At 42.7% G+C, this 24,114-nt stretch overlaps 1 protein-coding gene across 1 annotated transcript; it reads left to right on the forward strand.

Moving 5' to 3' along the window:
- Positions 1 to 661: 661 nt before the first annotated feature.
- Positions 662 to 14,716, forward strand: LOC146063018 (alpha-1,4-N-acetylglucosaminyltransferase-like). Its single transcript, XM_083175026.1, has 4 exons — positions 662 to 898; positions 2,681 to 3,241; positions 8,140 to 8,204; positions 14,419 to 14,716. Exons 1-4 carry the CDS (start codon positions 677 to 679, stop codon positions 14,714 to 14,716), a joined length of 1,146 nt encoding a protein of 381 aa, XP_083031152.1. The 5' UTR covers positions 662 to 676.
- The last annotated feature ends 9,398 nt before the right edge of the window (positions 14,717 to 24,114 follow it).

The raw sequence follows: 24,114 nt of genomic DNA on the forward strand, positions 1-24,114 counted from the left end.
GCCTTAGTCCTCAGGGGCCCTTGATGTAATGCAGCTGCTGCACCAAAGTTAGTTCTGCCTCTGCAATCTGCTCCTAACTATCACGTTACAGTCTGTGTTTGGAGAATTACATTTAAGAGTTGATTGGCTGGCTGTTTATGTCACCTTTTTATCACTCCTCAAGGCTTAGTACAGTCCATAATATCAAATATCATTCTGTATCCTAGTTTAAATGACCCTCATTGTCTTTAACTCCTCAATACCAATAAATATAAGAGTTAATCGAGTGATGTGCTTTCTTTTGCAGTCTGACAACCGTGTTACGACAATGATAAAATTGCTGAGGATATTGGGCTTCATGCTTGTCTTGGCTGTCCTTGCGTACTTCTACGGAATCACCTACAGACAGAGTGTTATTTCCTATATGTCTCTCCTCCCAGAAGGATATATATTTAATGCCTTGAACCCAAAACCATTAACAACTCAGGGGACTGGCACTGTATATGTGCTGTCTACTATAACAACCATATCAACTTCTGAACCAGTCAGTGAAAACAGTGCAACCCAAGGAATCACCACTCTAGGGAATGACCACACTTCTTCAGATTCATCTGGTAATGTGTCCTCCTCCCTTATTAATCCATCAGACATTATGGGAGGGGGTGACAGTATTATATTTTTGGAGACATCAGATAGGATGCAGCTGCCACCATTGGTGTTGTGCGCCATAGAATCTGCCGCTAATGTTTACAAGGACAGGCCAGTGGTTTACTTCATGAAAGGACTAAATAACACGAACTCTAAAGACACAGCAATGCAATATTTCCCCATGCTCTCATCTTTTAATAATGTGTATTTCTTCCCCTTGAGACTGGATAATGTTTTTAAAGACACGCCACTTCTCTCCTGGTACCAAAAGGTATGTTATGTTACTTTTATTTATTTCCTTAAGGCATAGACCAAATAGATAGATAGATAGATAGATAGATAGATAGATAGATAGAAGGGTGGAATGGGATGGAAAACCAGCCCATGGATATTTCTGAAAGCAGCCCTCATGGCGGCAGGGTCTGTTGAGGGGGTGGGGTCTGTTGAAGTGGTGGAATCCCTCATCGTAGGGCCGGAATCTGAGTTTGACATACAGTAGTTGCAGCCGTCCTTGTGTCCTTTTCTGCAGTTGTGACTTTATGTTAATTCCACTAAAATACCCTTCCCTGATATCATGGGCGGATTTAAAGTAGCTGTAGAAAAAAATTCCAAAATTTGTCCCTCTCATTCCCAACCTGACACCTTCTACCCCCTAACACAACTGTATTTTACCCTCTACCCTTTCCCCACAGATATGTGGGCCCACAAGGGTTCTTCCCTGTGAATTTTCTTACCAATCTGTCCCCTGGATAGATAGATAGACTCTATCAATTCGCCATGCCCGTTCGCACAAAGAGGGTGCGCATGCGCAGTCTCTAGAAATCAATCCCCTGTGCGAACATTCAGGGGAGCGAATTAATTAGTATAACCTCCTATGTTTCATTGTTTATTCTGTATAGTCTGTGTCTCATGTTATGTGATATACTGTATGATAAGGCTTTTCCCTTTTTCTTGTTTTTCTACTGTATCTTCTTATGTACTTGCTAAGGTGCTATAGAACTCTTGTGGCATAATATAAATAAAGTTTAATAGTTATAAGACTTGTATGCAACCTCATTCTATATATCTATTTGTACACCTGTCCAAAATAAGGCTATGGGACATGGTCTCACACCCCCTTTTTAGCCAATATGGGTGCATGCTCAGTGCTCTGCTCTGCCCTCTAGCCATGTCTCTCGATGTATAGATGCTGTGTGCATGGACACAGCATCTATACATTCTGCTTTGCTCAACTGACCCCCCACCGTGAAACACTGTGACCCTCAGAAGGGACAGTGGCCAAAAAAAATGGGACAGCTGGGAAGCATCGTATGTATTTCCATCCGAAAGGCTTAGCTGGGCTGCAAAAGTGCATTTGCGTGTGGGCTAAGTTCTGTGCAAGTGTGTTGAGGCAATTACGAGCAATGCAGACGTGTGTACTGATAATGATGACGAGCAAATGTATGATGAAGACATAAGTAAATACATACATTTAATCCTGTGCATGCAATGCAGGTGCAATTATTGCTCAATTATTATAATAAAAATATAGATATCTCACAGATACTGTATCTCAAAAATAAGTATGTTTTAATATTTTAGAAACGTGATAAACTCCTGCTGTCCTTTTGACTATCAATGCTTGTGTTGACCTTCTTCAAGTTGATCCTATGACACATACCCAGGAAAAGACCATAGTTAGTATTGCACATAGTATACCTATTCACTGCATGCTTTCTGCCCCCCTAGCAGGGTGTGTTGTGGCATGGGCTACAGCGAAGGACTGTTAGGGGTCAAGGGTGCAGGTGGAGGGGGAGAGGAGGATGGGAGGAGGGAGAGAAAAAAAAATTGCGGCGGGGGGGAGGGGGGGGGGGGGGCACAAATTAGGTAGTTACACCACTGACCTGATGTCACCTGTCTGTCTCCCCCTCCTTCAAGATTGTAAGCTCCTTAGAGCAGGGCCCTCCACCCTCCTGTTCTCACAGCACCCTAATAACAACAGCCACAGTACAAAAGGAAAGCGTTGTATTGGTGAATACTAAGACTTATGTGTGTGTTTTTATTTTATTTGCAGGTCAATCCAGAAAAGGAACCACACTGGGTCCACATTAGCGCAGATGGCTGCAGGCTGGCTCTATTGTGGAAACATGGTGGCGTTTATATGGACTCGGACATGCTCTCTATTCGCACAATTCCACATCAGAACTTTTTGGCTGCACAGGAGTCCAAATATTCTAGCAATGGCGTCTTTGGATTCTCCTCCCACCATAATTTTACATGGCAAAGTATGAACAATTTTGTACAGCATTATAATGCAAAAATCTGGGGTCACCAAGGACCAAATCTATTTACCCGTGTCCTGAAAGAGTTCTGTGACATTCCTCCGTTTCAGGGTCTAGAGGATGTCACCTGTGGGAACATCTCTTTCTTGAATCCTCTGAGATTTTATCCTATTTCATACCCAGCTTGGAGAAAGTATTACAAGGTGTGGAAAATATTGCCAACCTTCAATGAGTCTTATGCGCTCCACCTGTGGAACTACATGAATCATGATAAAGTGAATATGGTTCCTGGCAGTAATACATTGGTGGAACATCTCTACAAACAGCACTGTCCCTCCACATATGCTGCAATAGTGACCAATCAAACGGCTCCTTTCTAAGGAACTCTTATTCGTTAGCTGTGTAAATAAATCCAGTATGTGTACACATATCGCTCAGGCAGCTAAAGGGAATTGGAATCTCTGGACAGTTTAAAAAAAAAACAAAAAAAACCTTTATTTTTATTGTCACATCACATTTATAATTTATTCTCTCTCTTGCTCTCTCTCTCGCTCTCTCTCTCTCTCTCTCTCTCTTTCTAAGTGCATTCCTAATGGTCCACGCTCCATAAACAATGGCCTGGGCCAATGGGAGCAAGCTATGCATCCACAAGGATGTGCTGGATCTTACAACATGAACAGTTCATTACATGTTACATGAATTATAGTGGAAAGTGTGTGCACAGAGGACTTGTTACTTTACAGCATTCTACTGTAATATTTATGTTTTCATTTTCTTCTAAAATACAGTTCATGGAGCCTCAATTTTTACTTTGAATTTGGAATGAATGCAAAAAAGATCAAGTAGGGTACAGTTCAAACGACCGCTTCAATCTCGTTAAATGACCCAGTTTGGGGCTTGGTGGGAAAGGGTCTTGCACTGTGTGCAGTGTAAATGGCATGAAACTGGGAATAACTCAAATCAAAGCCGCAGTGTGAAAGTGGTCTCTCCCAGGAGATTTTGGTGTGAAAGGGGCTTAAGCACCTTGATAACACCCATGTTGCACTGTAAGTGGGGTCAAATGGATGTCAAATATAAATTGCAGTTTAAATATAAAGCTGTCCAGCACTTGTGTGCTACATGCAAAAGCAGCGAGTATTTACTCTGCAATCAAACAAGAAAATGTGTTTGCGCCCCTTGTAGGGTAACATGGCTTGTCCATGTGCAAGGATGGAACTAGTGGTTGGCATTCATTCACTTTATTGATGTGCGAAAATGAAATCAGTTAGATACCAAAAAGTCATCCACTAAAGCAGTGGTTCCCAACCTGGGGTACATGCACCCCTAGTGGTACACTGCAGACCTGTTGGGAGTACTTGAAAATATTATTGGTAATGGCGAAAGAAGAGGAAGAAGTCTCCAGGTTGAAGGAAATGATGGAAGAAGTCTCCCGTTACTGAGGAGATGAACCACGTCACTTCCGGTTCCGTCTGCAGCATCACCAGCATCAGCGAAATTGCAGACAGCATTAATTGAGCTTTATCGTATACACTTAATAAGCAATTCAACCTAGCAGCATACTGTACCATGTTTATGCTTGGATATGCATATTATGTTTGCCTGATGATGTGGTTAGTTGGAGATGTGCGCTGACCCCCATGTTTTGGTTTTGGATCTGTATTCATTTTAAAATTTGGTTCTGGGTTTGCAAAACCACTCTCACCTGTTTCGGTTTTGGAACTTTTTTTTTTTGGTGTTTTTTTTTTCAATTCGCCAGCATTGTGCTCAGCTTGTGCCATCAGAATCACTAGGGAGAAATCTCCTCTGTGCACTTTCTGGGACCTCCCATTCGGGGACATCAGAAACACTACAAACATATCCCCCACTACAGTATGTAGATAACTCCCACTGTAACATCAGATTCACTGGTAAAATAACTCAGGGGCAATTTCAGATCATGAAGGATCTGCATCCTGATGTACTGACACAGGCAGTGGTGACTCCAGAGGTGGGGCTGCAGCACAGTCCAAAAAACAAATTGGAGAGAGACACCATCTACCACAAACTGCCATTCCAAATAATTGACTCACTGGCAGTTGGTGTGTCTCCCTTATTTGAATTTTGGACTGTTCTGTAGCCCCACCTCCACTGTACTTAGGACACAGTACAGCATCAGACTGTCAGTGACTGACAGTCTGAGGCCATTTGGGGCTGTCGACGACCTCTGTTTGTAAAATGCAATGTCAACATGGGTTTAGGTCGACATGGGTCAATGTCGACATCGGTGCAGGTCGACATATCATTAGATCGACACAAGCATTAGGTCAACATGGGCAAGGTCGACAGTCAAAAGGTCGACATGGGGGTTTTCACTGTTTTTTTGAGCCGACATGTGCCAACAGGTGGTATTTCATGCCCTACCATCCTCTAGGGCAGTGGTTCCCAACTTTTTTCTTTCCTGTACCCCTTGATTAGGCTTTTCATTTATAAGTACCCCTCCTCTCAATTTGAAATTTCCACAGTACTTATGAGTGGAAGTGAGCAGTATGTGTGTCCTAATATTAAGGACTAGCCGTGGTCTAGTATATGGTCAGGAATCAGGTCCATCTTTGTCTGGCCGCTGGCTGTGTATTGTCTCCCGCTAATGCCTGTAGGATTAATGCTTCTTCCACCCATGTCAGTGCGAGGCAGATGTCCACAGGTAGCTCTCAGTAAATTGCTGATTGGGCAAAAGCACGACGAGCCGCTGATGACGCTGCAGATGGAACTGGAAATGACCCAACGTGGCTTGTTTCCATGTCAATGGTAGACTTCTTTTGCCATTGGGAGACTTTTTCTTCTTCCGCCATTACTAATATTATTTCCAAGTACCCCCAACTGGTCAGCAGAGTACCCCCAGGGGTACTAGTACCCCAGGTTGAGAACCACTGCTCTAGGGTGTGGAGAATAAAATAGTGTGCCCGAAGCATTGCGAGCGAAGCGAGCGATGCGAGGGGATGTGGTGCCTTTCAAACGGTGTCCATGTCGACATTCGGATAAAAAAAACAGTGGAAAACCCCATGTCGACCTTTTGACTGTCGACCTTGCCCATGTCAACCTAATGCTTTTATCGACCTAATGTCCTGTCCCATGTCAACCTAGACCCATGTCGACCTTGTCCCATGTTGACCTAAACCCATGTCTCCCTTGCTGCCTGTCGACCTTGTGGTGTCAACCTAATACTTGTCAACCTAGTTGCTATAGACTGAACGATCCCAACCCATAAAATAAAGTGTACATGAAAAAGCAAATAGTTTCCCTGCTATGCACAGGTCTCAAAGAAGTAAAAGATTTTCTGGATAGGAAATGTTCAATAACTAAGGGGGGGGGGGGGGGGGTTGGTAACAAATTACCCCCTTTAAAACATTGGAGCGGGACCTTTTTGCCTTTATGTCTCTACATTGGGTATAGTGGTATCCAATGGCCCATGCTCCCATTCAGGTCCTTAACTCATTTCTTCTGTAGTCCTTTTTCAGGAGGACTGTATTCACAGGAAGTTAGTCTATGGAGTATGTTAAATAGCAGATGGTGTATAATGTGAGCGCACAAATTTGTATATACTGTACTGTACTGCATTATTATAACTGTATATGGGTAATTATAAAAAAGAAAAAAAATATATGAAAACAAAAACTTTTCAAAACTATCTCTGCATGTAAAAACATTTTATAATTGGCCTCAGGGCAACTTACTAACAATAAAAATACTTTAAACACAACATTTTGTCCATTATAACATATTTTCGAGAGAGATTGTCACAATGCTTTATTGTGAATCACCCTTAGAACTAAAATTACAAAGGACCAATCAAAATATATAACTTATACAGATTGAAAGTATAGTATAGGTCAGGGCTGGCTCTGCCATTAGCAGTGTGTATGTGTGTGTGTGTGTGTGTGGGGACATGGACTCTTCAGCTGACAAGAGGGGTGTAGCCTTGTGTGTTAGATGTCCCAAACCTACATTTTAGTCCCTGCCGGTGTCCAGGAGATGTGAGCTTGCCCCTAGGAGTGCCTTAGCTGTAGTATTCTACTAGACATGTATAGGAGCCGGACACTGCACTTAATGTTACAGTACAATAACGGGCTCCTGTCAATGAGAAGGAGTCTGTACTTTAGAGGGTGACAAACAGGTACGGACCACACCCCCTGCATCCCTGCAGTGATGCTACTGTAGAGAGTGACTGTTGTGAACCCAGGGCTGGCGCCACCACAAGAGCCGAATTTCCCATTAGGCACGTGAGGCACCGGCCTAGGGGCGGCACATGTTTGGGGGCGGCACTTGGATGCCTGTGATAGTACTGTCAGCCCAAAATGTACCAATAACTGCAAAATATCCACTGTACTGTACTATATTCCATCTTAAATAGAGTGTAAATGGATAGGACATGCAGATACTGCCCCTATAAACTGTCCTACTTAGTAAACATTATTGTTGTGCCTAGGGGCGCCCTCCTCCCTAAATCCGCCCCTGGCCACCACTAGGCAAATCTAGGCATTTGCCTAGGGCACCGGCCACTGGAGGGCGGTATTTCGGCCCCCCTTGCCGCCCGGGTACCTGTCCTGCGGTGTAAAAGCTGGCAGCGGCACCGATGGGTCCCTGCAGTCAATAAGAAATAACGAGCGCTATCCGCCGGGCTGTGCGGAAGCGCTTCTGTTTTGGAAACACTGGCCGCAGTGTCGGGCGGTGAGGGGGACCGGCGGTGACGGCAGGGGAGGCAGCGGGGACCGGCATCAGGCTCCGCTGCCACGGGGCGCACAAGCATCACGTGCACACAGGCCCCTGGCCGTAGCTGGGCTACATCTGTACAATGTCTTGGTCGACCATGTTATGGTAGACCACGCTTAGTCAAACCCATCTAGATAGATGCCTAAAGATTGCCAACCGTGTCTAGATCGACTGTAACAATAGTTAGACACAAACACGTTGACCATGTGACCATCAACCACGCTCCTGTCGATCTAACACTTGCGTCTAACTTTCATTACTCTCGATCTAGATGTGGTCAACTATCTTTAGGTGTCTAACTAGACAGGTTTAACTAATGGTGGACGACCATAACATGGATTTTCTAGAAAGCATGGATCCGCTATACCATAACCCTTGATGAGGGGGGCTGTAAGTTTCAATATAATAATTCATATGTGAATATTTGTCTGTGTCTATGAAATTATGTATGTATGTATGTATGTATGTATGTATGTATGTTTGTTTTTCATAGGCTCCTACATAGCTTGATGAATCTGGATCACACTTGGTACACATACCCCTTATTATCCAACTTAAAATACCAACAGGGTTTAAACTAAAAAAAAAATCACTTTCATGGCCACACAGTATATCTGAAATTCATAAGTTTCATAGTTCTGTTGTTTGTTTGTCTGTCATGTTATGTATTGGGACATAACTGGACCGATTGGGATGAAACTGAGGTGGTGCAGATGGATCCTGGGCAGGTTTTATGTGGGTTAGGGTCCCTGTCTAACCCCACGGCAGAATGTCCTGGTAAGAACTTTGACCTCGGGTACCTGTTCTGGGCCTTCCCCTCAATGAATTTGTAAAAAGATGTCACCGAGTGGTAACATTGTATCCTAGAAGACATACTAATGGTTTGGGGTAGGTTGGATTTATGGCTATATGCATTGGGCTGACCTTTGACCCAGGGAGCCTTTTCTGTGACTTCCAGTAGATGGACTTGGAAGAAAACTTTACAGAGTGATAACATTGGATCGCAGAAGGCATACTATGGTGTTGGAGTCCCATTTGGTGTATTTTGGCCAGAACTTTGGTCTAAAGAGCCTATTCTGGGCTTGCCACTAGATTCAGAAGGATTCAGGAGAAAACTCCACAGAGTGGAAACAGTGGATCACAGAACCAGACCTCTTGTTGGTGTACACTGGTTAGAACATTGACCCATAGAACCTGTTCTGAATTTTCTAGTAGATGGATTTGGAATAAAACTTTAATATACTCTAATAACTAACTGAAATTACCATAAAGCAATTAACTACAATAACTGCCAGAAATGGTGGGGAGAAGACAAAACATGTTGCTTACCCCAAAACCTTGGAAAGGCAGCATTGATAACAGAAGGATAATTTTAACAATGAAAAAGTGATTATAAAATTCAAGAAAGAAAAGCTGGGGATTAGGGCTACAGGCAATACCCCCAAAATGATACTAAGTAGCCACATTATTGATTCGTTGGAAGAGCCGCTAAGCTACCAATACTGTAATTTTTAATATGTTGACAGTTTCATCCAGTTATTGACGTATTCCCTTCTGCTAGCTCCCAAGACCACCACCACCAAGCAATACTGACCTATCTTCTAGTCCTTAATTGTGACATACCCTCTCAGCAGCTGAATGTGCATGTACCAAAGCCTGGAGTGGATAGAAACTATATATCTATGACAATCCTCCAGAATCATAATTGGTTCAATAAATGCACTTATCACCTTCATAACACAGATTATAGTCTTTGCTAGTGTGAGCTAAATGGATCTCTATTGAAATACATGATTCCCATTCATCTCTTCCAAATTAATAAGAATTCATTGCTAGTACCCAGGATTGGTGAGGGTCCGCACCCACCCTAGATGGTGGGGTGACATACAACTGAAGCCTTAACCTTATTAATTATCTATTAAATCTGATCAATAGACCCTCATATTAATTTCGCCACCATCCCCTTCACCTAGCCATGTCTCTTTTTTCTTATTGATGATACTTGAATGGCATACAATAGTCTTCCCTACCAGAATTTTGCTCTCAAAACACCTGAGGCTAAGATACGTTTTTAAAACACTTCAAGTAACATTTTTACATCATTCTGTCTTTTGCTGAAAAACCGTACACATTTCACCAGCAGAATATGGCATTTATCCCAATCACAAGGCAAAATGAATCGAAAAACTCTACTCATAAAAGATTCATTTTATGAACAGCATTACAATGTTAACTGTTATATACAGTATTGTATGGACTATGATTCTAGTACCCCTTTCACACTGCAGCTCTTAAATGGTAAACTGCCATTTTTTTAGCCTTTTAAAAAGGGTAGAGCTGCAGTGTGAAAGCTCCAGTGTGCTTTTAAATAAGGTATTTGTTAAACAGTTAAAAAGCAGTGTCCTACCCTTTTCAGAGCCGTTTTTTTGGCAGTGTGAACGGCTCTATATCTATGTCTTGAAACGTGTTCCTTGGGGGTTAAACGGGTTGAATGCGTGAATGGTATTACATGCTATTTAAACGGTTTTCACCTGCAATGTGAAAGGGGTTTAGTGGCTCAGACCCGTTTTAAATACGTTTAGAAATACCAGGTCTTAATCGTTTAGGCAATGTGAAAGCAGCTTGAAGAACTGATACTTTGTACACATAGTTAATACTAATTGGATGAATTGTAACATTTAAAATACTGTAAATTAGCTTTGTGAAATAATACATTTGTATAGCTGTTATTTAAAAGCTTATGGAGTATTTGGTAATTATGCTGTATGTATGTGTATTCTCCCACAGACACAAGAGTTATGTTACAGTAAACCACTTGGCAGCTAGTCTGTTATTTACTTTTACTGTGACGTTTCAGAATGTGGTTCCTGGTTAAACTAATGAAAAAGGATATGGCTGTGTTCTCTTTTATCACCATTGTTGATCATTAATAAACTCATACAATACATCTGATAACAAATCAGAGATAAAGGGACATTAATGGATTTTAAATAAATAATAGTGACCTTTTATTTAGATAACATCACATAAGCCTAGGTGCATACACTGCAAATGTTACTATATTCTCCAGACACGTATTATAACATATAAAATGCAAGTCCTACTTTCCAGAGTGTGGGAAATTATTAAAGAAGAATTATTAAAGTAGAAAACAGAGACTTTGCTTCCACAATTATTGTGTAAAGATGGGCTCTTTTTATTGCTAAACCTCTTCCCTATCAAAATTACTATGATCAGCCCATCACAATTTAAGCTAATCAAGATTAACCAATTATTCGGTACATGTGTAGTTTCACGGCGCCCGATATATCGGATGCAATATCGCATGCGATATCGGGCAATATATTGATGCGATCCTATGCGATTTTTTACCTGTTCATAACCCCACTATCCACTACGCATGGAGTTGATTTTAAACAGTGTGGCGAGCGGAGTGAGCCACCGAGCCTGAAGCGTGGCAAGCCCCGCGAGGGGACGCAGATTACTGCGCTCACCACACTATATAAAGTCAACTCCATGCGTAGTGGATAGTGGGGTTATGAACAGGTAAAAAATCGCTTTGGATTGCATCGATATATCGGCTGATATCGCATCCGATATATCGGGCGCCGTGAAACTACACAAGTACCAATTATTCTTGTACTTCAGTCACTGTCAAATTCAAAACCCAGCCCACATTAAGATTTAATTAAATTAATTCCTTCAAATAACCTACAGTCAATTTCCACAAGGACATAATTATTGGCTTGCTGAAAGGGGTGGTCATTTCACTAATTTCAATGATATATCATGTAATCTTTCAAGCAGACAAAAATGCCTTGGCATATTACTATATTCAGAGGACTAAAGGTCAGGGCCGGTGCTAGCCGCTCAGCAGATCCTGCAAAACAGGGAGGCGCTGGGCTGGAGAGGCGCACTCACTGATTTGCTGACCCTGCTGCTGTGCTCTGCGTCTCTCAGCCGAACTCCACCAGGCAACCTGACAATGCAGGAAGAAGATTGAAGTCACAGCGGCAACCCCTCTCTGTCACTGATTTCACATCAGCAACTAAAGAGCCGGCGCCACCAAGCACAGATCGGCGGATCGCTGTTACCGATCTGCGGCTCTGCACCCCTGGCTCCCTGATGCCCTGATAGCCAGTGCCGCCTAGCAGAACGGGACAGCTGAGCGACGGCTCTGCTGTCCAATAGTGTTTCATGAAGGAGCCTGCAACTCAGTGACTGGCTGAGCGTGCAGGCTGCACAACAAGGAAAAAAGAGGCGGGATTCTGGTCTCAAGTTATGGAGTTATTGGAGGTGTGCGGCATGGAGAGAGAGAGAGGAACCTGCAGGCTCTTTCTCTCCTATTCTGCCTTTGTACTGCCTGCCTGCTTCAACACAAGTAAGGCAAACTGTACAAGTTTAGTTTAAGGCTCTGGGGCTCATATATATATATATATATATATGGTACTTGTGAGTTATCCGGGCGTCCGATTTTGAAATCGGGTCGGATCGGGACATCGCATCGCATCGCATGCGACCATCGGATGCGATGCGATGCGATGCGATGCGATGACCCGATTTTTCCATAGGAATCAATGTTAAAATGGACTGAGTCCATTTTAACATGGAATTCAATGGGAAAAAGGGTCCTTTTCATACCCCTACTATCCAAGTGGGCATGGAGTTGGATATAAACCTGTGGCGAGCGTAGCGAGCCACCGAGCCCGAAGCGTGGCGAGCGTAGCGAGCCCCGCGAGGGGACACGGAATACCGTCCCCTCGCGGGGCTCGCTTCGCTCGCCACGCTTCGGGCTCGGTGGCTCGCTACGCTCGCCACAGGTTTATATCCAACTCCATGCCCACTTGGATAATAGGGGTATGAAAAGGACCCCTTTTTCCATAGGAATCATTTTAACATTGATTCCTATGGAAAAATCGGGTCATCGCATCCGATGGTCGCATGCGATGCGATGCGATGCGATGCGATATCGCATCGCATCGCATCTGATTGTATGCCTTAACTTAAGGCATACAATCAAAAAATCGGACGCCCGGATAACTCACAAGTACCATATATATATATATATATATATATATATATATATATATATATATATGGAGAAATGGGGGGTTTTCGGGGTGCGCTAGAGACCTTATATGATTGAACTGTAAAATTCAAATGACAGTAGAAAAACAATTTATTAAAAGGTTGCTCACAGGAGCGTAGCAGCATATAAGCAAGGTCCAATTACAGTTGCTGTGAACCGATGATATAACAACAATTTGTACAATTAAACAGTAGACGGATGTCCATAAACGTCAGTTAAGCCCAACGCGTTTCGTCGTACACACGACTTCCTCAGGGGCATGGTACAATACGATGGTCAAACAAAAAAATGGTCGGACGCTAGGAAACTCCTAGGAGGCACAATATTTTGGCTGTAGAGACTCGACGGGTTAACAGAAATGGACGTGGTGTCCACCAGCCGTAGTGCATATGAGTATGGAAATAAATTTCTTGATGTGCAAGGGTATTCAGTATTCCAGTCAAAGTAGAGTGTACTGCTAGGCTCCACACAAGTGAATAGGGATGCAATAGGGATCCTATTATCCTATTATCTATTGGATACTACTTCCCTGCTACGTAAACTTGCTTTAAATTCTGATTGGGGGAGTGATTTATTGCTATTCACTATTGATGTGAGTAGTCTTTACACTGTGATCCCCCATAGTGATGGTTTGCTGGCGGTGAGGCGGTTTCTGAATGATAATGTTGAGTACATTGGTCCTGATGTGAGCCTGTTGGTGGACCTTTTGGAATTGATCTTAACCAAGAATTTTTTCTTATACCGTGACAAATTTTATGTACAGAACTTAGGATGTGCGATGGGGGCGGCGGTATCGCCATCCTACGCGAACATATTTATGTTTCAAGTGGAAAAAGAGTTGTTATTTGCAGATCCCTGTGTGGCGGACAGGATAGTTTTATACACCCGCTACATAGACGATCTGTTGATATTTTGGAGAGGTAATCCTTTAGATCTGGTTAACATCATTGAGACACATAATTCTGGCCCCAGTCCAATTAAACTGACATTTACGTTTAGTAATAGCCAGGTCCATTTTTTAGATGTCAATATCAACCTTAATGAAGGTAAGATTGACACATGCTTATTCTCCAAGGTATCTGACAGGAATAATTTATTACTTCCTACCAGCTGTCACCCTAAGAGTCTGATACATGGCCTTCCTTATTCTCAGTTGCTACGTGTGTATCGCATTGGCTCTGATAGGGATACGGCTATTGTACAGATGGATTCTATGATAGATAAGTTTACTGTACGTGGCTATGCTAGACCTGATCTTCTGTCCATTAAAGAAAAGATCCTCAAAATGGATAGACAGACATTGCTTAACAGCATTAAACCCAATGTTGATGATCAACCCATTTTGCCATGGGTAAACTCATTTAATCAAAAGAGTACAGCGATTAATAATTCAGCTAAAAAATTGTGGCCAATGATTCAGACAGACCCCGATCTGGGTCTGGGTACCACACGTTTAATGTCTTGCTACAAACGCCCCCCTAATTTAAGGGACTTTTTGGTTAAAACCCACACTGCTCCTAGTGATAGCTCCAAGAAATTGGGCTGTGTCCGATGCCCCTGTACTACATGCCGATATATGATCCCAGGTTCGTCATTTTGCCATCCACAGACTGGTAAAACTATTTCTATTAGACATACTTTAACATGTAATTCTAGATATGTTATATACCAAATTATTTGTCCCTGTGGCCTCAGTTATATTGGCAAAACGGAGAGGGCTTTTAAAGAAAGAATGACAGCCCACCGTTCTGCTATTTCTACAGCAGTAAAGAAAGGTGGAAGCGAGCAGCCGGTAGCTCGACGTTTTCTAACTGCTAGGAACAATGTATCTACTATCAAATATAGAATGATTGATCATATTGCAGTGTCTCCCCGAGGAGGAGATCGTAAACTGGCTTTACTACAATGTGAAGCTAAGTGGATCATTAAGCTGGATACAGTTGCGCCCAAAGGTCTGAATGAAAATGTTGGTTTAAATGTACTGTTACATTGATTTTCGTTCTGGTTAATTGTTGCTGAGACGGGTCTTTGAGATTTCATTCATTCTAAATATACACATGATATTGATCTGTGATAAATATAATGTTTGCTATATTTATACTTCATATATGCAATGTTCAATGTTGTTTGTTTTTCCTTTATAAGTGTTTTTGTTTTGTTTCACATTTGTGTTGTAACGTAACAATGATGATGTCATCTGGAGGCGTCCCCCGGCTGGGCGTGCACGCTGGCCGTGAGGTGCGGGTCTTTTGCTATTTAAACTGTGTGTTTGAATATGTCTGTAGCCTGACGATAATACTTAATTGTATTGAAACGTTGCTTTTTATAGCTTGACTATTAAATAATCTTTATTCAAGTGGCTTGAGTGCGGCGCTTCTGTTGGAATATATTGCTGAAATTGCCGTGTGGGCAATTTCCTGCCGAAGATATCTTTATCAGTGGCTGTGCTGGATTGCCTGGATTCTATATATATATATATATATATATATATATATATATATATATATATATATATATATATAGATAAACAGCAGGCAAGCGGTGGCACTCCATATATATTTTTATTGTGCAGAAAGAATCTCCAACGTTTCTGGGACTAGCCCCTTTGTCAAGGTGATAATGTTACCACCTTGACAAAGGGGCTAGTCCCCGAAACGTTGGAGATTCTTTCTGCACAATAAAAATTCCTTGGAGTGCCACCGCTTGCCTGCTGTTTATCCCTACCATTCTGATCCGGAGGGCACCCAGGTACTTATCCTTTAACGTTGGAGTGCCGATCCGCCACCACTATCCTATATATATATATATATATATATATATATATATATATATATATATATATATATAAAGATGATCCGACAAGCGGAGATGGCGGAGCGGCACTCTGTGGACTCAATAAGCATAGAATATACAGCAACAGCATGCGATCAACGTTTCGGTTTATTAACCTTTGTCAAGATCGTTGAAGCAATGAAAAAACATACCGCCGACTCTAATCGTCCATCTTCCAGTGGTAAACCCCCTTTAGGGGTGCGAACCCGCGCACAGCGGGGACCAGGTGCCAAAGACAGACACGCAGAGGCGGCCAAAACCGTAGGCTCTGGAAAAGGGAGAGCCAGGGGCAAAAAAACGAAATAATTTTTAACCTCTCAAAACGGACACTGTCAGTAGCTGAGATGACCATCCTCAGTAAGGGCTTATCATTTGTGCCCTCGTGCCCACTTGACAAGTTCCAGTGGAAGATTGACACATATAGATTGGGCCGCAATCTACGCCTTAAAGAACATTTTGGTGTGTCCACTAGCAACCTGGCAACTATTTATAAACCCCACAATCCATTTCGACCACAATCGACTTTTGATCCTCCCAATAATAACATCTCTTTAAAATGCTTCCTGCGAGTGGTGGAAGAACAATGCAATATTGCAGCCATCTCCCCACCCACCAAACACAGCAACTTTAACAAAGAAGATATGCAGGTGTTGAAGAAACTGAGTGAGGATCAAACCATAACAATACGCCCCGCCGATAAGGGGAGCGGTATAGTTATTCAGGACATAGAGCAGTATCGCTCAGAGATCTATCGCCAGCTGGATGACTCAACTGTTTACAGACGTCTCCCGGAAGATCCCACTAAGAAGTTCAATCTGGAATTGGACACTCTACTTAAACAGGCTGTCAGCCTTGAGATCATCTCGGACAGCACCCGCAGAGCTTTGTTGCAAGAAAATCCTGTGGCCCCGGTGTTATACACCTTGCCTAAGCTGCACAAGGACCTTGTAAAACCGCCGGGGCGGACAATCATAGCAGCCAGGGAGTCGATTTATTACATAATTTCTAAATATCTCGATTCTTTTTTCCAGCCAGTGGTGCAGTCTCAGGCCACATATCTCAAGGACACGACCACTCTGATTACCAAACTTCAACAGTTACCATCCTTACCTGACAATTGCTGGTTATGCACCCTGGATGTTGTCAGCCTGTACACCAGTATCCCTCATGATGCTGGTGTGCAGGCGGCACGCAGGTTGCTGACCAATCATTTCTTGTACAAAGGCCCCAAGATTGAGTTTTTCATACAGTTATTAGAACTCACACTCAAAAGGAATTATTTCCTGTTTGATAGTAAATGGTACATTCAACTGCAGGGGTGTGCAATGGGATCTTGTGTGGCGCCGGCGTTCGCAAATACATTCATGTTTGATGTCGAGCATGAGATGTTTTTGTCGAACCCGGACGTCGCCACCAAGATCCCATTCTTCGTCCGCTACATAGACGATCTGCTGCTCATCTGGTTGGGCAGTGAGACCGAATTCCAGGACCTCATGAAAAGGGTGAACCAATTGGACACCCCGATTAGGTCACATATTGCATGAGCAGGACCAGTGTCAACTATCTGGATGTATGTCTTTCCCTGAGGGAGAATCACATACATACCAGCTTGTATAAGAAAGAAACCGATCGCAACACGATTCTTCATTATCAGAGCTCTCACCCGGTGTCCACCAAAAAAGGTTTACCCTATTCCCAATTTTTAAGAATCCACAGGATTTCGGATGATATCACAAATACCGAAAAAGAAATTTATCTCATGATCGACCAATTTCGGGTACGTGGATATCAGCTGAATGATCTCCTTCTGGCCAAAAATAAAGCTTTATCTGTACCCAGGGAACAGGCCCTTAAGCCCAAGGGTAGACAGGAGAGTACTCTTAAAAAACTCCCTTTTGTCCAGAAATTTCACCGGGTAGTCAGGACACTAATAAAAAGATCAAATCCTTTTGGCCCATGGTAACCTCTGATAGGGACATCAGAGGCCTTAGAGACTACAGCATCATGCCCAGTTATGCACGCACTCACAACCTAAAAGATTGGCTTGTGCATAACGATATATCTGCCTTCAAAGCCCCCCAGCCAAGTAACTTCCTCACTAAGAAGCCAGGCTGTTACAGGTGCACAGGCTGCACCTGTTGCAGCTTCATGGAAGCGGGTGAGACCTTCAACCACCCACATTCAGGCACTAAAATTCCCATCAGGCAGGTGGTGACCTGTACGCCGACGCACGTCGTCTATTTCCTGCGCTGTCCTTGTGGTCTTTACTACATTGGTAAGACCACGAGGCAGTTCAAGGAAAGAATGGCGATGCATCGCTCATCGATTCGCCAATCGTTAAGTGGCAAAAAAAATCGAGGCTGAACAGCCGGTGGCGCGCCACTTTCGTGAGTATAGCCATGGCTTATCCACTCTACAAAATTATGTACAAAATTATAGAACAGGTCCCCAAAAAACTCAGAGGAGGGAATAGGTCAAAGACCCTCTTACAACATGAATCAAGGTGGATCTTTAAATTGTAGAACTTTCTTTAAATCTTTAAATTGAGAACCGTAGCCCCAGAGGGCTTGAATGAAAATTTACCCTTATCGTGTTTCCTATGATCATGTTTACGATGTATTCTTATTTCTTGTTTCTTGTTGGACTTCCTCTCTGCTGAGGTCCTGTGTTTTTGTCTTATTTTTATTCCCTATGTACCTCCATTTACTTGTAGATATACGGTATTGACTGCCTTTGTTTTTCTGAGAAAATATTTATTCCTGTACTGCCAGTTAGGCGCATCACGTGCTTCATGGGCACGGAGATGCTTTTTCAGCAGGCACTTTTTTGCCAGTACTTTGTTGTATAGGGGACAGCTTCAGTACCATTAGATTAGGTACTGTCTACCATTATTTTGCTTAATATGTTATTGGGAAAGGAACGCACTGATTTTTACACAGTAGCGTATCTCCGCCCTCCCATTGATATTGGCCATCTATTTTTTGGCCTATTATGTATGTTTATAGAGTTTATGTATATTACTGTCCCTCAGTGCATTTTCCATGTATAGTTTACTGGGTTTATACACGTTTTTAAATGTATGTATTTCTTTCACTTTTTGCAGAGTGGTTGCTAGGCAACCGGTCTCCAGACCCCTGAAGTCCCTGGCTTTGCATCAGCATGGCAGTGAGTGTCATCACGTGCACCCCGCAGCGTGCGTTGCCGGCTGGTGACGTGGATGGACCCGGAAGTAGGAGGCGTGAGGTAACACACGGTGTATGGCATAAAAGGTATGTTTTTTCATTGCTTCAACGATCTTGACAAAGGTTAATAAACCGAAACGTTGATCGCACGCTGTTGCTGTATATTCTATGCTTATTGAGTCCACCGAGTGCCGCTCCGCCATCTCCGCTTGTCGGATCATCTTGATACATAGTAGCCGGTCAGGCTACAGAGAAGGCACCGGGGCAACTACCTTCCATCTATAGGAGTGCCGGATCATCACCCTGTATATATATATATATAGACATATATATATATATATATATCACTTAATTGATATGCGGCACTCCAATTATATTTCCAAAAAGTTTTAATGCAACGTTTCGATGCGCAAGGTAGCGTAAGGTGAGCAGGGATCCCCAATTTAAAAAATGAGGTTTTGAATAACCTGCACTGTCCACGATACGATAGTCCCAAATGGATGGAGTGCAATTGTCGGCAAGTTGAAGTCCTGTGTGCCGTCTGAGGGAGTGGCTGATGTTGATGCCTACTTCTACCTCACGGCTATTTGTATCCAATAACACAGGAATTGTCCGGTGACTTCCAAAAGTTAGGGACCCAGTGGTCAGATGAATAAGCAGGAAGAGGGTTTCTTCAATATTCAATAACGCGTTTCACTGGTCTAACGCCAGCTTTGTCAAGGTGTCAAGGCACCTATATATATATATGGAAAAAAAAACATAGTTGATTGTCTTCCAATGTCCTAATACATTAGAACTGTTACCTACCAAATTACAGCCAGACAATCTATAGCATTGTGATATATGCCAATTACAAGAAACATTGATTAACATTAGATGACACAAAACTGAGGAAGGAAATTAACTCAGAAGGGGACGTGGAAGCACTGCAAAATGACTTGCTTAAACTTGCAATGTGGGCAGTAAGGTGGAAGATACAATTTAATGTAGATAAATGCAAAGTAATTCCTTTTGGGAGCAAAAATGCTCACTCTAGTTATAAATTAAATGAGGTTAGTATTGGGAGCTCTGCAGTGGAAAGGGATTTAGGCATTTTCATAAATAATAGAATGGGTAATAGTGCACACTGCTCAATTGCGGCAACAAAGGTGAAAAGGACCTTGGCATGCATTAAAAGGGGAATGGAATCAAGAGACGCCGTTGTGATAGTACCACTTTAAAAATCGTTGGTAAGGCCTCATTTAGGGGCAGATGTATTAAGCTCGGTGAAGTGATAATGTGGCTGGTACTTTATCACCGGCCAATCAGCTCCTAACTGTGAAGTTACAAGCTTAGTTTGAAAAATGACAGGTAGGAGCTGATTGGCCGGTGATAAAAACCATACACTTTATCACTTCACCGAGCTTAATAAATCTACCCCTCAGGGTACTGTGTCCAGTTCTGGGCACCTCACTTTAAAAAAAGATATAAATGAACTTGAATTGGTTCAGAGAAGGGCAACTTAATTAATAAGGGGTCTTGAGTCGATAGAATATGAAGATAGGCTATCCTGGCTGTATATGTATTCACTTGAAAAACGAAGACTGAGAGGTGGACTCGATGGACTAACGTCTTTTTTCAACCTAAATGACTATGTTACTATGTTACTATATTAATGAACTTGATTGTGTGTTGCATAGACAAATATCCAACTGGTTTAATTTGGCAAATATCTTGGGCTTTATAATCAGATTTTTATTAAATATTTTTTATTAAATTCATTTTTGTTATGTCTAGTCTCGTTATGTAATAAGAAAAGAAAAAAAAAAGTAGCAAGAGCAAAAGACAGTAAAGTACCTTATTTCCTACAAAATCAAAATCTACAGGGACATTTACAGTAGTACACATTGTCCTGGTATAATAACATGACCACACCATGCTGTGTCAAGCACATGTCAGCACTCTCCTAAAGGTACATGGGAATGACCATGATGGTTATGATCAGGTGAGTGCTAGTATCCAATCCCTATCTGTCCATTGCGCTCACATGCCTGTGTCCTCCTATAGTCGGAACAAAAAAAGGTTCACCTGTGTGTTCACTCTCCTAGGAGTTCCTCTTGTCTCCGACCTGCTGCCTGAACTTGGCCCTCTGCTCCTAGAATCTGTGCAAGCTGCTTCTACTAATACTTCCAGCCTGCTGTTGCTTCTGGTTCCAGTCTAGTTTCACCTGCTACTATGCTCTGGTTCAGGTCCAGTTCTAACAACAGCCTTATTACTTGGGTTCCTGTCCAGATTTCACCTGCTGTAATTCTCCAGTTTCAGTTTGGTTCTATAAGCTGTACCACATCAGTTCCAATATGGATCATGCGTGCTCCAGCCTGCTACCTTCACTCAGGTTTCAATCAGGTTTTACCTGAGCTAACCAATATCTAGATATCGTCACTGTTATAGTCCGTTCTTCTAGGCATCTGTATTTCAACTCCCCTGCTCAATGCAGGTTTAGGTGGATTGGTGTTTATCTACAGTTCAGTCATACTACTGCTCAGTGTTAACTACATCAACTACTCAGCACCACAATTCCAAGCCTACCGATTGGGGCCTACACACACTCACTAGATTGCTTAGAAAATGCCCCTACATCACTCCTTGTGTAGCGGGCCGCGCAGCGATATCTCATAGCAATTAATATCCAGCATGCTGGCTATTAATCAGACATGGCCAGTGTTCTCACAGGAGAACACTGGCCCTGACAGATCGCTCAGTACACAGTGCTGACACGTCTCTATGTGCTGAGAGATCTTGCTTAGAGTTCTGAGAGATCTAGCTTCACTCAGAAGAACGCTCAGCAAATCTCCACATGTGTAGGTCCTTTATGAGTAAGCATCTGATAAACATAGCCCGATTCCAATCACTTGCCAGTCTAGTCCAGAGGTTCTAACTTGGATCTGATAATCAAAACCTTAGCACAATAAACCTTAAGGTACTTGTTTCCTAGCACGGCGCCCATGATATTACATTGTATGGCATCTCATCGCATCACATCGCATGCGGGCATATGACATGCGATGTGATGCGATTAAAAATTGTATAAGCCCCTATACGATTTTAAATTGTATAAGCACCATAATGGGTGATTATAATGTGAAATACACACCCACGCCACCCCCAATATCAACGCCAACCCAAAGTGTGGCGAGCGCGGCGAGCCCGCGAGGAATGGCGGTACGCATCCTCCGACCTTTTCATACCCCCACTATCCACGTCGGCGTGGAGTTGATTTTATATAGTGTGTCGAGCGCAGTGAGCCACCGAGCCCGAAGCGTGGCGTGCGCAGCGTGCCACGCGAGAAGACGCATATTACTTCACATGTTTTCCGCGTAGCCTCGCGGGGCTTGCTGCTCTCACCACGCTTCGGGATCGGTGGCTCGCTGTGCTCGTCACATTATCTAAAATCAACTCCACGCCGACATAGATAGTGGGGGTATGAAAAAGTCGGAGGACGCGTACCGCTGCCCCTCGCGGGCTCGCTGCGCTCGCCACGCTTTAGGCTCAGTGGCTCGCTATGCTCGCCACACTATATAAAATAAACTACACGCCGATGTGGATAGTGGGGGTATGAAAAGGTCGGAGGACACGTTCCGCCGCCCCTCGCGGGCTCGCTACGCTCACCACGCTTCGGGTTGGCTTTGATAGTGGGGGTGTCGTGGGGGTGCTTTTAACATTGTAAGCAACCATTACAGTGCTTATACAATTATTAATCTTATAGGGGGCCATTTAAGAAAAGGATTGTCTTTGTTGCTGGCGCACTAAAGAAGATAAACTGTGTTATATTAAAATTTAACTTTTAATGATATCAATAAAAAGAAGCCTATATCCCCAGCCTGTAACCTGACAGGCTGTGCACTGCGGTTAGAAGCGGGCGCCCGGCAAATGATATTGTTCACCTTAGCGCAAATATGTTATAAACGTGCAGAGTGCACAGACAATAAATTATACTTATAAGTTATGCGCTAAGCCGGAGGTACCTTATCTGATATACGTACCGCATATCCTTAGTCTGTAAACCTGACGGACTGTATATTGCGGGTAGCAACTCTATGCTTTTTCCCTTATTTTTGATCACATAGACAGAATGTGCTTCAAGTGCATTTTTTGATTAATCAGTAAGCATTGTACAGATCGTGGTAGCGTACACACCACTCGATCTGCCTGATTATCAAACGCTGAAGCCACTGGCAAAACAGCACCTATGTGGACAAGTAATCTGCCCTGCACATACCTATAGTCTATGGCCTGACAAGCTATGCATTAGGGTTAATAAGGTACAAAAGCGCAATGCACCATTTCTGTTGGTAAAGAACCTTTTTCATTTCTGCATCTATTTGCCCATATAAATATAATGTGCTCTACTTGATTAGTACATTTGATCAAACCAATTAACATTTGCACAGATTTAGGGTGGCATACACACTACTCAATTTGCTTGATTACTAAACGCTAAATCTACCCTAAAACTGGCATGCATGAGGTTAAACGAGTGCTAAAATACGCTCAATACCACTTTGACTGGCATACTCCATTTTAAATTTGATATGCATGGGTATTAAATAATTATACACATGTGGTTACCTAAACAAGCGTATGCACGCCGTACATCCTCTAAATTGGTACGCTTGTGACTAAATGAACGCTGAATGCGCTCTAATTAATACTACTACAGCAAACGCATGATCAAACAAATGTGGCTAAATAAATGATGTATGTACTCCTGATATCCCTAATAGTGGCGATTGCCTGACAGAACATACTGTCGGACTATTCCAGGGATACCACATCAAATTACATAAACCCACTCGCAACGCCAGCTAATTGTACATGCCCCGTGTTCTCTATGGGTAATACAAATAAGCAATACGCAGATACTGTCACTCAGTCCGTTTTGAAAATACTTTATTGCAATATTATAGAGGGATCTGGATAGCATACACACCGCCAGATCGCCCATGCAATTTTCTTCTATCTCGCCCATAAACAGTAATTAATATATGATTTATATGTCCAATACGTTCAGTAACACTCATGCAGGTTATACAACCTTACCTGTCTGTTGCACCCACTGACCTGACTGTACACAGATATTAACATAACTACTATTGAATAGAGGGACCAATCAGTATATATACTGGTGGATCACCCACGCAATATCCTATCTAAATTGCAGCCAGTCAGTATACAGCACAAGCCTGCTAATATTTCATGCACGCAGGACACAGAATTATATCTGCCTGCCGAATTGTGCACACCAAAACTTATGTCTACGCAGGACACATGGTTCTACCTACGTATTGAACTGTTATAAGCATGATCTGTATATTAAGTACGGGACACTAATCATTCT

The sequence above is a fragment of the Crinia signifera genome, chromosome 3 (genome assembly GCF_055691185.1).
Source record: "Crinia signifera chromosome 3, ASM5569118v1, whole genome shotgun sequence".
Taxonomy (NCBI): domain Eukaryota; kingdom Metazoa; phylum Chordata; class Amphibia; order Anura; family Myobatrachidae; genus Crinia; species Crinia signifera.

What these genes read in the sequence shown, in the direction of transcription:
- LOC146063018 (XM_083175026.1), top strand. Translation starts at nt 677, where the DNA reads ATGCAGCTGCCACCATTGGTGTTGTGCGCCATAGAATCTGCCGCTAAT. An exon ending in TTCTCTCCTGGTACCAAAAG is followed by an intron (nt 899 to 2,680) that starts GTATGTTATGTT and finishes TTTTATTTGCAG; the next exon opens with GTCAATCCAGAAAAGGAACC. An exon ending in CAACTTAAAATACCAACAGG is followed by an intron (nt 8,205 to 14,418) that starts GTTTAAACTAAA and finishes CTGTGGCCTCAG; the next exon opens with TTATATTGGCAAAACGGAGA.